We start from the raw sequence: 14,992 nt of genomic DNA, 5'->3' as shown, positions 1-14,992 counted from the left end.
AAGTCCAACGGTTGACACTGGGAATGGAAAACTGCCCCGAAGGACATCTCTGAAGTCTGATGGTCACAATCCAAACCAGGCCTTTACAGATCTTGGGACTTGTAGAAGCTGTTACCACTTGGCACCACGGTCTCTCCTCACTGTTCCGCTGGCCACTGAAAAAAAGAATGGTGGCATTTTAGGACTTGGCCAGAGAGAGGAAGGAGAGTTCACTTCTGAGGAGACCCATAACGGCGTGAGCAAGCCACCACCTCGGAAGCCAGATCAATCAAAATGTCCAAGGTGCCCAGGGCGCACCAAGAATGAGACACCAGAGAGCAGAGGGGTGGGGAAACCCTTCACCCCCACCCCCCGCGACATCACCCACACCCCCGAACTGCCACTGCTGTCATTTCTTACCTTGCTTCGCCTGGCAGGAGGAAGCCCAGCTGAAAGCGGTCACCCAACGTCTCACGGATGGCGCCGCTCCTCGGGGCCAGGGCCGGGGCCCTCCCTTCTTTCTACTGTATGCTCCCAAGAGCCCCGGGCACAGTGCCCCACGCCCACAGGACGTGGCCAGAGGCCGCCCGCTGTAAATTCAAACACTGCCAGTGACACGCTCAAACAACAGACAACCCCAAACACGGCCTCGGGGAGTTGGCGCCCCAACTCCCGAGCCCCGCTACCTACGCTACCTTAAGGATCACCTTGCGGGGTTGAAATTTTGTCAATTTCATGCATCGCTTAATCACAAATCACTGTAATTGAATGCAAAGGAAAGGAAACTCGAGTAGCTTTATTTAGCTTCCAATTTCTGGGAGGCTCAAGAAGAATGATAATCATTCTGGACATCAAAAAAAAAAAAATAAGACTGTGCTTACAGATCATTTTCTGCCATATTCTTTCTTTAGGACCACTATTTTATTGTTGTCCTTTCTATTACATGGGATGTACATATCAGGTGTTAATAAAAGGTCGATGCCTGTACAATACATTCTACAACTGAGCACCACTTTCTGTAACTGAACAGGCAAAGAGAAATTACACTGAACATCAGCATCTGGCAGTATTTTTCCAAAAAAAGTGACTAAAATGGGTTTAAATTGATTAACACTATTAAATCACATCTAATATTTGATACTACATGATTTCAATACAGCTATACGATACAATTATACAAAATGTGTTAACATCAAAGAATACAACCAAAATTAAGATAGCAAACAAAACCTATATAACTTTTTTTTTTTACAGGAAAATACTTTTGAAGTATGCATGTAACTGCCCATTCTTTTAAAGAAAATCTACTGCAAGCAAAGTTATCAACCTCCAGAAAAATCACACATAGCATTACTAAGCATATCCCCAAAAAGTGTACAATATGCACACTTGGAAAATACAAAATTAAAAAAATTGTAAGCAACAGGTGAGCTTCATATTTATAAGAATGTGAAAAGAAGTCCAATTTTAGCACTGTTGTATAAAGAATTGTCTTTTTGATGCACGTCCATGAACTGTCCTCCTGCTGGGACCACACTTTACAAAACACCGTGTTCTTGAAACTGGATTACAGAGCAAGATAGAGCATCTTAGCAACGTCATCTTAAAGTTGTTTTTATTTTTACTACTTTATCAAAAACAGGTCCTTTAGGTGTGTAGGATTCGATTTTTTAAAATTCTTTCCTAGAAACAATATATAAAGGAGAGGCATATTTATTCCCAATCATACTCCTGTAAGATGCTTTGTTGAGTTCGAGAACTGTCTTCCCTTGTATTTTCACTGGTTGTTTTTGGCCTTAGCATGTGTTAAGATGTGAGATTTCAGGTTAGTTGACTGAGCAAACTTCTTATTACAGCCATCAAAAGGGCACACATAGGGCCTGTCTCCAGTATGAATTCGCACATGTGTGCGTAAATTGAAGTCCAGTGAAAATCGTTTTCCGCAACCTTCAAATGTGCACTGTTAAAGGAAAAACAAGAGGTCAAATGAACTCATTCACGTCCCATACACTGTAACCCGGTCGGGGACGAGGACCAGTGGGCCTGTTTCTGGTCATCTCTCTCCCGAAAACGCTATATTCCCACCAGATCTGCCAACTGCTGAGAATGGTTTTTAGAAATGGTGCAACTAAAAAGCATGAACTCACAATCCCTCCCCCACCCTTTTTTAAACTAACAGTTCAAAAGTGGCAGAGCCAGCGTCGAGGAGCAGGGGGGCGGTGGCCTCTCATAAGGAAGCAGCTAGTCAGAGGGGTGACAAGCTTGTCAAAAAACCACACTCAGCAACTGGCAGCCCTGGCCCAATCCAGTCCCTCCCACCAAGGGATTGGGTGGTCCTGGCCCAGACTGGACAAGGAGAAGGGGGCGGGGGAGGAGGGGAGGGAGGGAGAAAGGGGGCGGGGGAGGATGGCAGGGAGGGAGAGTGGAAGAAAGCAGGTTGCTTGGCCCAGAGCCCAGACTGGGAAGATCAGCCATAGGGAACTGGAGGGGAATCCTCTCTCCTCAGGGGAAAACAGAAGTCCCCAAACGGGACACGGGTACAGGCGGGAGACAGGAGAGAGGAGCTTGCTCCCTGGCCTTGCCATTTCAACTGAATGAGGCGGCAGTGAAACAGCAGCAACATGAGCAATCAGAACTCATTTAAATGGGTTGCGGACAGTTGCAACCCCAGTTCCACCCCTCCCTTTGCTTTATACCTTACTTTCTACTGGGCTTAGCCATTCAATTGACAGGAAATGTAACCGTAACCAAGTTTGTGTTTTGGGCCAAGAACGTAACTAAACCTAAATATAACCAAAAATATGTTAATGAACATCCCCACAAATTTAAATTGAGCGCTTTATTTCTTAAAGGATCTTCAATCTGCACAGACCTAAATGCTCACAAGCCTGCCTCAAGAATGTGCAGATCTTTACAAAGACAGACCTGGAGGCAGAGAGCTGGACGAGATGACATCATGAGTGCTGATGGCTTTATGGACTTTAATGTCATCAGGGATGAGACAGTTCCCATTAAAATTTAATCAATATGCCTTTTATCCAGGTAGCCTAATTAGATAATATTGGGTTCCTTTGAGTTACTGCTCAAAATAAGAACGCGTAAGCAAGTATTGTTTCCATTCCCAATACGCATTTGATAGCTTAGCCTCCTGAACCCTACTAGCTCTATTTCTTAACATACATTCTTAGTTGGAAGAGATACTAAATTCATAGTCAGTCATTGTGGTACCCGGCCAAAGAAACGACTGGTAAATGATTCCTAATAACAACACATTTGGCATTTCATGCACCCATCCAATGAAGGATTTGGAGGTGGGATGCCTCAAGTGCTAAGGCAGGTGCTACTGCGAATATCCTGGGCTGCATGAATGGCCAAGTCTTCCTATTAACTGGCACCTGGCCCCGCATTTAGTACAGTGCCTAACACTGTCATTATGATGATGCAAATGTCGTTGGTTTCTCATTTAAGGGGTGCCTGCTTTCTCCACAAGAAGTACAGTGCCCTTCACAACCCCTGGAGAAAAGCCCAGGGGCAATGCTAGGCTCCCCTCAGAGTTTACACATCACTTTCACCAGCTGCCACCACCCATCGTGGCAACTGACCAACTTACATGATGACTTCTGCAGTGCAGCGGACGGAGAGAGGGAAAGGGCATCACATACCTGAAAGGGCTTCTCTCCAGTATGAACCAGTTGATGTCGCTTTAGTTTTGAACTCTCAACAAAGGCCTTTCCACATTCTGCACACACATGGACGCGCGGACCGTGGGTGTGCAGGTGCTTTCTCATGGCGGAGTTATCCCTGAACATCTTTGTGCAACCCTGAAAGGAAAATGAAAAACATTTGAGTGTTACTTAAATCGACAAAGTGGGCACCTCTTTACATCCTAGAATTCATCTCCCTCATTTAAAAAACAAAAAACAAGCAAGAACACCCCAAAAGGCCCAGTTTAATAAAGAATCTTTACTTCTATTTAACTAGTTTAACTTTTAGCAGAAGGAAAGTGACATTGGGAAGACAGCCTTAAAGTTAGTACTGAAGGGTTTGCAAGCGTGTATTTTAAAACCCCTGGCCTCGGAGCCCCAACAAGCGATGGCCACCACAATTTAACAAGCCTTTTCCCCAGCGGCATCCCATCAAAAGAACGTGGGCAAAGAAATGGACTTAAAAGATGGAGGTCCACCGCTACCTGTGGTGGGCCCCACATTCTGTGGTGCAAGTTTTGGGCTGTCGTTCTCCATCTTTTAGTGTTCCCCCTGTCTTCTCTCTGTCTCTTTCCCCATCTTGACAGAGAGAGAAGCAAGAGGAGTTCCGAGGAATGGCAACGACTGAGGAAATTGACCGAGAGACATTGGCAGAACAGAGAAACAGGCAAATTGACAAGCACTGAAACACAGATCAAGACTGACAGCTCTGTGGCGCTTTATGGAAAGGGTTGCTGGAGAGCCTAGGGGAATTGTTCGGAGAACTGCTTATGTCAACCACTAGTCAGTTTCAAAATTAAGAGGGAAAGGGAGTCATTTAAAGACTTTCCACCTGGTGAATCCCAATTGTGGGGTCGGGAGGCATGGCAGGAACAATTAAGTAGTGCCATTTCCATTATCAGCTGAATAATAATAATGGCATTTGAAACTAAAGCTTTCTTGAATCCACTTCCATCCCCGATAGAAATCTCTTCAATTTCAAATATCAACTGTAAGCCAGGGAGGTCAGACATTCCAGAACAGAAACACCGGACGTTTGCCGAGGAACCCACATTGCACCATATCGTCCATCCCTTAAACCAAATGAAACACCTTTTGTTTCTTCCCAGTTATTTTATTCTCCATTTACTAGATGATCTCGCTTTTTTTGGTGTTTGACTGATGCCCATACAAAGTCTTACCCTTAGCTCATCTTCTATGGCTCCAAGCCAGTCCCGTGGCTCGGTTTGCTCTCTGGTAATGTGGGATTAGGAAGAATATACAGTTGATAGATTAAATGTTATCATTTCAGCAGCTCTGCTAAGATGTAGAATGTCTAAGTAAAAGAAAATAGTCTTCCTCTGTTATACTAAAGGGATTAATGAATTTAAAGACCATAAAAGCACTTAAGTAAGCACCAGTTCTTGGAACAGATACCTAACCTCTCCCTGAACGTCACTGGAGGTGAATGAAGGAAACCAAAAAATAACATCGTTACAAAGACAAGTGACTCTCCCCATTCACCACAGTAATTCAGAGAATGGAGCTGCAAGGTGACCCATTTAAAATAGTGCTGGTTTAAAGCTAAAGTTTTACTTCAATGGAAGTGGCTCGGAAGAAAACGAAAAATCAAGGCTGAATCCCAAGGCAGCCTCTTGGGCTCAGAGGCTGCTGACATTAATTTATCCTAATGAAGGCAACCAAGGAGCGAGATCATTTCAGTATGGAGGTGGAAAAATTATCCCTGACCGCCACTTCAATAAAAATTGATGATAGCTTATCACTGGATTTCCACTCCCGCGGCACTACTTACTTTATGAGGGCAAGCTATCGTTCTTGGGGCATCATCTTCTTTAATTTTTCTTGGCTTCATTCTTAGGAAAAAAAACAAAACCATACAGGAACGTTTGCAGGAGTAGGTATTTTAAATCGAAGAAAGTATATTCCCTTTAATAAATAAAAAAGATCCCAACACATCCGATATCTCAACAGATCTCATCCAAGCCCAATAATATAATAAGGTTTTTTAAAGGAACAAAATGACTCAATATGCTGGAATTCTTATTTGCATGTGCTTCTTTTCTGGAAAGAGCCTAAGCTAAATATAGTATTATTAGGTGTACACCTAACAACTGGCAGAAGAGCTTCTTTTTTTTAATGAATCAAAAAAATGAAATGCACAACAATCTCCCAAGTCCACAGCAACTCAAGCTAACCAATAAGAACTGCCAACCACTCTAAATAATCAAAGCAAAGGGACTAAGAGGGATCCCAAAAGATAAGGCAAACTGGAAAGGTTGAGCAGTCCTGGCACTTCAGAGGCAGAGGAAGAGGGCTAGCTAGGAAATCTCAGGTAAGGACTCTTATCGAAGAGTGTCTTATGTGTCTTATCGAAGACACATGTTCTCCAAGAGGACTAAGCCCTGACTAAGCCTCCCTTTCCTCTTCTCCCACTGCCTGCTGCGTTACCCTGACTTGCTCCCTTTATTAATCCCCCCTCTCAGCCCCACAGCAACTAGATACATATTGAGCCACAGAAATGCGCACTAGAACTTAACCACAAAAACTGAAAGCTCTTTGTGGGCAGGGAACGTAACTACCAACTCTGTTGTACTGTACTCTCCCAAGTGCTTAGCACAGTGCTCTGCGTACAGTAGGTGCTCAGTAAATACCACTGATGATGACGATGATGATACCTGTAATGTATTTATATTAAGGTCTGCTTACCCCTCTAGGCTGTAAGCTCACTGGGAAGGGAATGTAACTGTTATACTGTACTCTCCCAAACGCTCAAGATAGTGTTCTGCACACAGTAAGCGATCAATAAATATGACTGAATGACTGAGATTAAAGGAGATGGGAAACTGAGAAGACAAAGTCGTTTTAGGAGTAGAGTCCCCAGAGTCCCCTAGACTGCAAGGTCCTTGTGGGCAGGGAACATTGTCTTCCAACTCTGTTCATTCAATACAATTAACGGATATGTTCCCTGCCCACAACGAGATTCTGTTGTGCTGTACTCTCCCAAGTGCTTAGTACAGGGCCCTGCCCCTGGTAAGCGCTCAACAGATACCACTTATTGAGTGAGTAGAGGAGAAGAGCAACGCTAACGGAGGTGGACGGGGAGAAGAGGGTGCACACCCAGTTCTACTTTATCATGTACCTGGCAAAACCCTGTGCACTGATTCTTGCCCACTCCCAACATCATGCTGATGCACAAACGTGCACAGACAAGGTCTCACTAACGAATGAACAATGGGTGCCCCAATTTTGTTCTATCCATAACACACATTAATAATAATAATAATAATGTTGGTATTTGTAAAGTGCTTACTATGTGCCCAGCACTGTTCTAAGCGCTGGGGTAGACACAGGGGAATCAGGATGTCCCACGTGGGGCTCACAGTCTTAATCCCCATTTTACAGATGAGGCAACTGAGGCACAGAGAAGTTAAGTGACTTGCCCACAGTCACACAGCTGACAAGTGGCAGAGCCGGGATTCGAACTCATGACCTCTGACTCCAAAGCCCAGGCTCTTTCCACTGAGCTACGCTGCTTTTTGTGGCAGAAACCGGATTCATTTTGGGGGGCTCTCAATCATATCTCTTTTAGAATGTAAGCTCGCTGTGGGCTGGGAATGGGACATTTATTATGTTGTACTCTCCCAAGCGTTTAGTACTGTGCTCTGCACATAGTAAGCATTCATGAAATGAGTAGAATGAATGAATACCTGGGCTCACCTAATCCCTAACCTATCATTCCCAGTTCCAACTAGCTTAGAAGCGCAGATGCCAAAGGCAGCAATGGGAAGTAGGCAAAGATCACAGGGCCACCTAGAGCTCCTTAACATTGGGCAGGCTGAATCATCACCGAGAGCCCTGTCCCTCAGAGATCCAGCACCTCACATGACATTTTAAAGTCTCTCCCATATTTAGGATGAATCAACCCAGAACTAAAAAACAACCTTTCGTCCCCAAGGTCTGGATTTGGTAGAGTACTATGGAATTAAAAGACTTTTCAGACCGAAGGGACATGATCCTAGATCGAAGCATTCAGGTTTATGAAAACAAGGCCGACATATTACACCTGATGCTTTTGCTCACCTGGTCCCCGATTTTACTCTTTCCTCCCACAGTCGAGGTTTACGTTAGAAAACAAAGTTTCCAAATGAACTATTATCACCTTGATATTTCCTCAGCTACAACCACAAAAGAATGTTTGCTTGCCACCTCTCCCCAAATTAGCTACTCCATTGCTTTTCACCATGATTTAATAATTAATAAACACACTATTAGTACCTTAATATGTAACATACCTTGTCTCGTAGCAACTCTTGCCCTGGTAGGAATGAACATTGTAATACATATTTTTTCACCTAAGCTCTACTCATACTTTCAAAGTGGAGCCTTTGATGGAATACCAACCCAAGTGAGATACAAGTTCCTTGAAGGAAACGAAAGGCATTATATTACTCCTTTTTCTGTATTTGGAAATGGTTCCATAGCATCAACAGCAAATATTAAGTAACAAATTATGGTACTTAAATGCTTAATATATGCCAAGCACTATCCTAAGTGCTGGGGTGGATACGAGATGAGTCAGACACTGCCCCCGTCCCACATGGGGCTCAAAGTCTAAGTCTAAATCCCCACCATCACCTGGCACCGTACCAGACTCAGTTCACCTAACGAAGATACCCTCAAATCCAGATCACTGCTCGAACTGGCCTGAATTGCTATCAAAATGGTGGTGAACGTCACATCAGCTTCTTAAAACCATTTCTGGATCCCCACCATCCTCTGAGTATGCTTGCCATCTTGCCATGCTTCCTCCTGCCTCTGCTCAGGGAGCCGCACAGCAGGGAACAGCAGGAGCCTTGTGCTGTGGGAGTCGGAATCTGAATGTGCAGATTCTGAACTGCAGCGACCCCACCCCTTCTCAAAGATGCTGAGACCTGATACCAAAAAAGTCCCTCGGGCCCACTGCTCCCCATTCAGGTTGAATCGAGATTTGCCCAGCTTGACCATCGACTAGAGATGACATTTACAGACACCTTCCCCTGCGATAAGATGCATCCTTTGCTGCTTAATGGAATTTGGGGAAGGGGGAGAAATGCAATTAGAGCAAATCAGGATTAGTGCCTGATCAGGAAGTCTTCCAGGGAACAGCCCAAGGTAGGCAATGTAGTGTTCTGGGACCTCATGCATAAGAATGAGAGCAAATAACCCAAAGTACTTCCACTAGACTGCTAAACCTTGGAGCTGCAAAAAGCCAAATTTCAAAACTCTACAAGGTGAGATGAAGCAAGTTTCCCCACTGTCTGGTGCCATGAGTATGGGCACACCCACCTCTCCCACCATACCTCCACATTCAAAGCCTTATTACGGTCACAACTCCAAGTGGCCTTTTCCCAATTAAACCCCTCTGTGTTGGGGCTTGGGTATTTCACCCCACACAACCTTTGTACATACCTCTAAATCAAATTTTTCATTTCTATGAATGCCTCGCCCCCCAGCTCCAGACGATAAACTTGCAGTGGGCCAGTACCACACCTACCAACTGTTATGCTGTACTCTCCCGAGCACTTAGTACAGCACACTGTAAGCACTCAATAAAGATGACTGATTACACATTTTATCCCAAGAATGCTCCATAATTCTGCCACCATGTTCTTTCCATAGAAAAAGTGTGGACTGGCGGAACTGTTACCCCCCTCGTATCTGCCAAACAAAAGGGCCTAGATCAAACAGAAAGTCAACCTTCACATCAAAAAGGCCAAATTCTGAAGAACTTGGATAAGAAGTACAAGGGTTTGGTTCCCAATCCCTGACATGAGGGCACAGCAAATTATGGTTCAGCAGGTCTACTTCCATAACAGTTGTGCCAAACATTACCTTCAACCCAATATTATTTTGTAATTTCCTTTGGATCCATTGTTACCTGAAAAAATCAAAGGTCTAGAAGCCACTAATATTCAAAAACAAGCTCTCTTTACAATGGGTGAGGATAAAGTTCACATGAAATCTTGTATAAGACTAATTGGGAGCTCGAGACCTCAACTGGTCCAGCTCCCTGCTGCAGGACAGGCTGACTCCCAAACCAACCCTATTACCCCCCCCGCCCCACCCACCAAAGGAATTAAGTTAGCAACAAATAAATACTTTTAGGGATTCAGAGGGAAAACAAAGATAAGAAAGCACTTTTGAGATCTTCAGAAGAAAGGTTATTTAGGAACCTAAAGGGCTGAAACATGGAATCCCAGACCTGGAAAGGATCTTGAAACCCCTTCTGTGCTCATCCATCTCACAGTACCTACAAGCATTCTGGTGCTACACAAAGCCTTATTAACGGCTACAGCAACACCCACTTTTAATAATAAGAGTAATGGCTCCGATTTGGGAACCCACTCATGCAGGTTGAGATGAAACTGCAATTTTTTAGACTCAAGAAATAAAGGCTAGGGGGTGATTTAACAATGATCTTCAGCTATATGACCATTTTGTTTTGTTTTTGGTTTTTGGGGGGGGGGGGGGGCCGGTTGGGGGAAGATATCGACCAGCTGTTGGTCACTGTCACAAGATTCTGACCAGAGGAAATGGGCTTAAAGCAGGAGAGTTCAGAAGCAATTCCATCAGAGGTCAGATCCACAGTTCATCCATATCAGTGACTAAAGGATGCTTGGAAGAACACTGACATGGTTGAACATAGCCCTGAATCTCAAGATTGATCCCAGGGCTGATTCCATTAGATTCCTAAACCTTTCTTCTAAAGAACTTGGAAGGCTATCAGCTGTTATCTCATAACCCCCAAAGGTATTTATTTTTGAACTTCATGACCCTAAAAAACAAGAAAAAACCTCCACCCCATTATTCACCACTTTATTTTCCTGCAACAGTCCTGTAAATTAAAGGAGAGGCAGGTATTATCCATCTCTTTATAAATGGAGAAACCAAGCAATAGAGAGGTGCCTAAAGTCATTCAGAGGTGGGGCCAGAATCAGACTTCAAGTCTCCTGACCAACAGAATGCTTTACCGCTAGACCTTGTTGTATCTTAAAATGGAAAACTACTACAGCAGAGAGGAAAGTACTACGGGATGACCTCAGTTTATAGAGGATTATATTCTAGGGATTAAGCATCACAAATTATGAGTAATTTCACTTCCTTGAATGTAAGGCCAATTACAGTGATAAATTATGTTTTAATTCGACTGCCAGCAAAGGTCTAACACATTGCTGCTAATTTTGCGGCACAGGTGCTAAAACTACAACCGGCTGCTTTTGTTTTCCAAGTTTCCATTGTGAAATAATGCAAACCATACATAAGGTGATTAAGAGACACTCAGAGTCGGCCAGCATTTGCAGAGGGCTGAAAATCAGAATCAGTCGATGCTCTCCGCGACTTACCTGGCAAACTCAGCCAGCTGTTTGGGGTCTGAGAGGTCGATGCCAGGGATTCCTCCGGGAGGAAGTTTCTTCCCTGTCATATATTCTGAGTAATCAGGAGGGGAGTTCTCCCCAATGATCTGTTCTTCCACCACTGTTTCATGGTCAATGTCTTTCTTATCATCTGAAACACATGAGAAGGTAAACTTGCATGTGCAAAATGCGCAGAGAGACGTTTAAATAGAGGATCACAATTTTGGCTTGTTTTCCAACATCTGAAAGAGGTGCCTTTTTCAAATGAAAACCCAGTTGCTTTCTTAAGTTTCATGACAAGGTGCTGTGGTTTCTGCAGTCTCCACCCCCAAATCAGTACATGCTTGGCCCAAGGTTCCTTCTGTCAGGGAAAACACCCCCTGAAAACACCCCCTGAACCTCCATTTAGGGAAAAACCTAGCTCTGAAGCTGAGTGAGGTAACTCAATGTAGCCAGATCTTTATGGTCTGTGGTGTCTCTGAATCTCTGGACCCCTGGGCACCACTAGCACCTGCCCAGTGGGGCAGAGATGTGAAGGCAAGGAGAATGCTTTCTTACTCCAAGAAGAAGCTGGTCATGGGGCTGACTATAAAAAAAAAGTACACTTTAAGCAAAGATTTTTCAAGCTGATCCTAACCTACACCACAAGGACTTCAAGGGAAAGAAAAGAGATTTCTCCTGTTCAGCACACAAGACAGGGCTTCAAGGCTCTCCATCACCTTGCCCCCTACCTCTCCTCCCTTATCTCTTTCCACTGCCCACCCCACATGCTCCGCTCCTCTGCTGCCCACCTCACCATCCCCCGTTCTCACCTATCCCGTCGACCCCTGGACCACGTCCTCCCGCAGGCCTGGAATGCCCTCCCGCAGGCCTGGAATGCCCTCCCTCCTCATCTCCGCCAAATTAATTCTCTTCCCCTCTTCAAAACCCTACTTAAAGCTCACCTCCTCCAAGAGGCCTTCCCAGACTGAGCTCCCCTTTTCACTCTGCTCCCTCTATCCCCCCTTCACCTCTCCGCAGCTAAACCCTCTTTTCCACTCTTTCCCTCTGCTCCTCCCCCTCTCCCTTCCCATCCCCTCAGCACTGTACTGTCCCCTCAACTGTATATATCATTACCCTATTTATTTTGTTAATGAGATGTACATCGCCTTAATTCTATTTATTTGTTATTGTTCCTGTCTGTCCGTCTCCCCCGATTAGACTGTAAACCCGTCAAAAGGCAGGGACTGTCTCTATCTGTTACTGATTTGTACATTCCAAGCGCTTAATACAGTGCTCTGCACATAGGAAGCACTCAATAAATACTATTGAACGAATGAATAAATGAAGAACTTTCAGGGAACTATCAAATAGATTTGTGTTCTGTCCTGGTGTGCAAAGCTGAGAAGTAGCATGGTCTAGTGGAAGTTTCCGAAGACTGGATTGTGACTGGCTGTGCTCAATTTCTCCCTTGGGAAGAGCAAGGACAGGGGAGTCACCCCATCAGACGGGAAGTAGAAGTTTTCTGACAGGGACACGGCAATGAGTCGGTGGGAGGTCGTAGGCTTCCCCCACTTTGAAAATGCAGGTATATGGCTATTAATTAGCCTTTGTAAGTCCAACTCCCCCACAACAAGCCTAGAGCATAAACAATACTATTATGAGTTAGACCATGGTCCACCCAACCCCAGGATTCTGTCTCAACCACAACAGGACGCTTGAAGATGTGAGAGAGGAGAGCAGCTCTCCGTGATAGAGAGAAGAGCAGCTCTCCATGATAGAGAGAATGCTTAATACCTGTAATATTCCCTCTATAGTTCATTATGAATCTATTATTAATTCATTTATCCGCATGTCTCTTGGAGCTCCCTTTCCTTAATCCCAGTTCTGCCGCTTAACTTCCCGGGCACCCTGCCACCCACGCTTAAACACCGTGAAGATGATAATGTTGATGTGGGGGTACAGAAGGTTCCCAGTACATGGAGTCTAATAATGACAATAATAAAAATAATATCTGTAAAGCACCAATTAGATACCATCTAATGTGCTAAGCACTGGAGTAGATACAACATAATCAGGTAGGACACGATCCCTGTCCCACAAGGTGCTCTAGTTTAAGAGGAGAACATGAATTTTATCTGCATTTTTGAGAGGACATTGAGGCAGAGAGAGTGGTGACCTATCCAAGATCACCCAGCAGATAAGTAGCAGAACCTGTCTTAGAACTCAGGTCTCCAGACTGCCAGCCCTGTGCCCTTTCTACTAGGCCCACTGTATCTCAATGATCTGGGAAGCGCCTGCTTCCTCATTTACATTCTCCAGCCTCCTTGATTTGATCCTCCCCCTCATGCCCTTTGACAACAAAGAAGATAACGTTCTCCTAGCCTGCCAGCTTCATGAGGTCCTGAGTCAGCCCAACCTAACGGCACTTGCCATCACTCTGAACCATACGGAGGAACCCTACACTTCAGCCACCACTTTTCCCAATCTACAGGTTTAGGGCCCTTGTGCTGCTTCAGGCAGTCCTCTAGACTGTGAGCTCGTTGTGGGCAGGGACTGTCTCTATTGCTGCATTGTACTTTCCTAGGGGCTGAGTACAGTGCTCTGCAAACAGTCAGTGCTCAATAAATACGACTGACTGAATGAATGAGCTTCTGTAGGACTCTCCAGGAAGTCTAGGTGGTGCGATTTTACTTGCTGGGGACAGCGTGGGTAAATCAGATTTTGCCGAAACTCCTCAGAGGCTAGTTTCATTCTTTCTGACTACCGCTGACTACGAAATCCTTCTGGGGTAGGCAACCAGAAGGCGAAAGAAGGAGAAGGAGAATGAGTTACTATGATTTAAGCCAAGTAAATGGCCTGCAGAGTGTGGCTTTGGCAATTCAGGACTTCTTAGGCATTTAAACTACGGAAGCCCAACATTTCCCACCAATTTCAAAGTCGACCCCTCACTCCTCTGCAGCCCTTAAAAAAACCCAAAAAACCAAAAAAAATCAAACGAAATCACACGAACTTCATTCTTCCGCTTAAGTAACTGTCAAAATGCTAAGACCATGGAGCAAGGCCACTTCCGGAAGAGGCAAATGAACAATCGTGGCTAGTATTCTGATTCCCAACAGTTACACCAGAGGAATCTTAAAGTATGACAGTTGACCAGTGTTGGGGAAAATGGGGATGCTGGGAGCAACTATTAGAATGATCCCTTTTAGCCACCATACTACTTCACATTAGGCATAGGAATATGTTAGTTTGGTCCGAAAGTCTAAAGAGCGAGCTTCCGTAACTTCCATAATGTGATTTTACAGACCACAGCTTTGTTGAAACAGAAAGCCATTTCCATAGGCATTAAAATAACCGATGACAACAAGCTAGTTTAAATAAGAAATATAAAACATAAGATTCCTTACAGCTACATATCTCAGAGAAGAATTTCATCACTCTAAAGCACTGGTATTGCAGTAGGCAGATATTAAAGCCTGGCTGGAAGTGTAACATTCCAATTAAATGTGATATAAAATCACCACCACTTAACCAGCTGTTGTGTGTTTTCTATCATCTTGAAGACTCATGTGCATTTCTAAGAGTCATTAACACCATAGTCTATTCAACGGGACTGAAGTAGCAAGGGGTCAGAACTGCAGCTCTCGCATTGACTTACTGAAATCTATTCACTGTTTATCATTCCCAGTCAAAAGATCAACCTATAATTCAAATTTTCCCTGAAAGGATCTGTCTCCTCAGATTTGAATTTCAGCATCCACTTCTACACCCGGCGTGGCTCAGTGGAAAGAGCACAGGCTTTGGAGTCAGGGCTCATGAGTTTGAATCCCAGCTCTGCCACTTGTCAGCTGTGTGACTGTGGGCAAGTCACTTAACTTCTCTGTGCCTCAGTTCCCTCATCTGTAAAATGGGGATTAAGACTGTGAGCCCCACGTG

The 14,992-nt window shown here is 44.5% G+C and overlaps 1 protein-coding gene across 1 annotated transcript in view; it reads right to left on the bottom strand.

Moving 5' to 3' along the window:
* Positions 1-755: 755 nt before the first annotated feature.
* YY1 (YY1 transcription factor) overlaps positions 756-14,992 on the bottom strand; it is a 30,299-nt gene continuing 16,062 nt past the window's right edge. The window contains exons 2-5 of the mRNA XM_029060508.2: positions 11,066-11,228; positions 5,476-5,536; positions 3,642-3,800; positions 756-1,939 (exon numbers count right to left, since the gene is read on the bottom strand). Coding sequence (XP_028916341.1) covers positions 1,757-1,939; positions 3,642-3,800; positions 5,476-5,536; positions 11,066-11,228 — 566 coding nt within the window. The 3' untranslated portion in view covers positions 756-1,756. The remainder of the gene's footprint in view (positions 1,940-3,641; positions 3,801-5,475; positions 5,537-11,065; positions 11,229-14,992) is intronic.

Source organism: Ornithorhynchus anatinus, chromosome 1, assembly GCF_004115215.2.
Source record: "Ornithorhynchus anatinus isolate Pmale09 chromosome 1, mOrnAna1.pri.v4, whole genome shotgun sequence".
Classification (NCBI taxonomy): Eukaryota; Metazoa; Chordata; class Mammalia; order Monotremata; family Ornithorhynchidae; genus Ornithorhynchus; species Ornithorhynchus anatinus.
The sequence above is the reverse complement of the archived record's forward strand: the minus strand, read 5'-3'. Positions and strand labels throughout refer to the sequence as shown.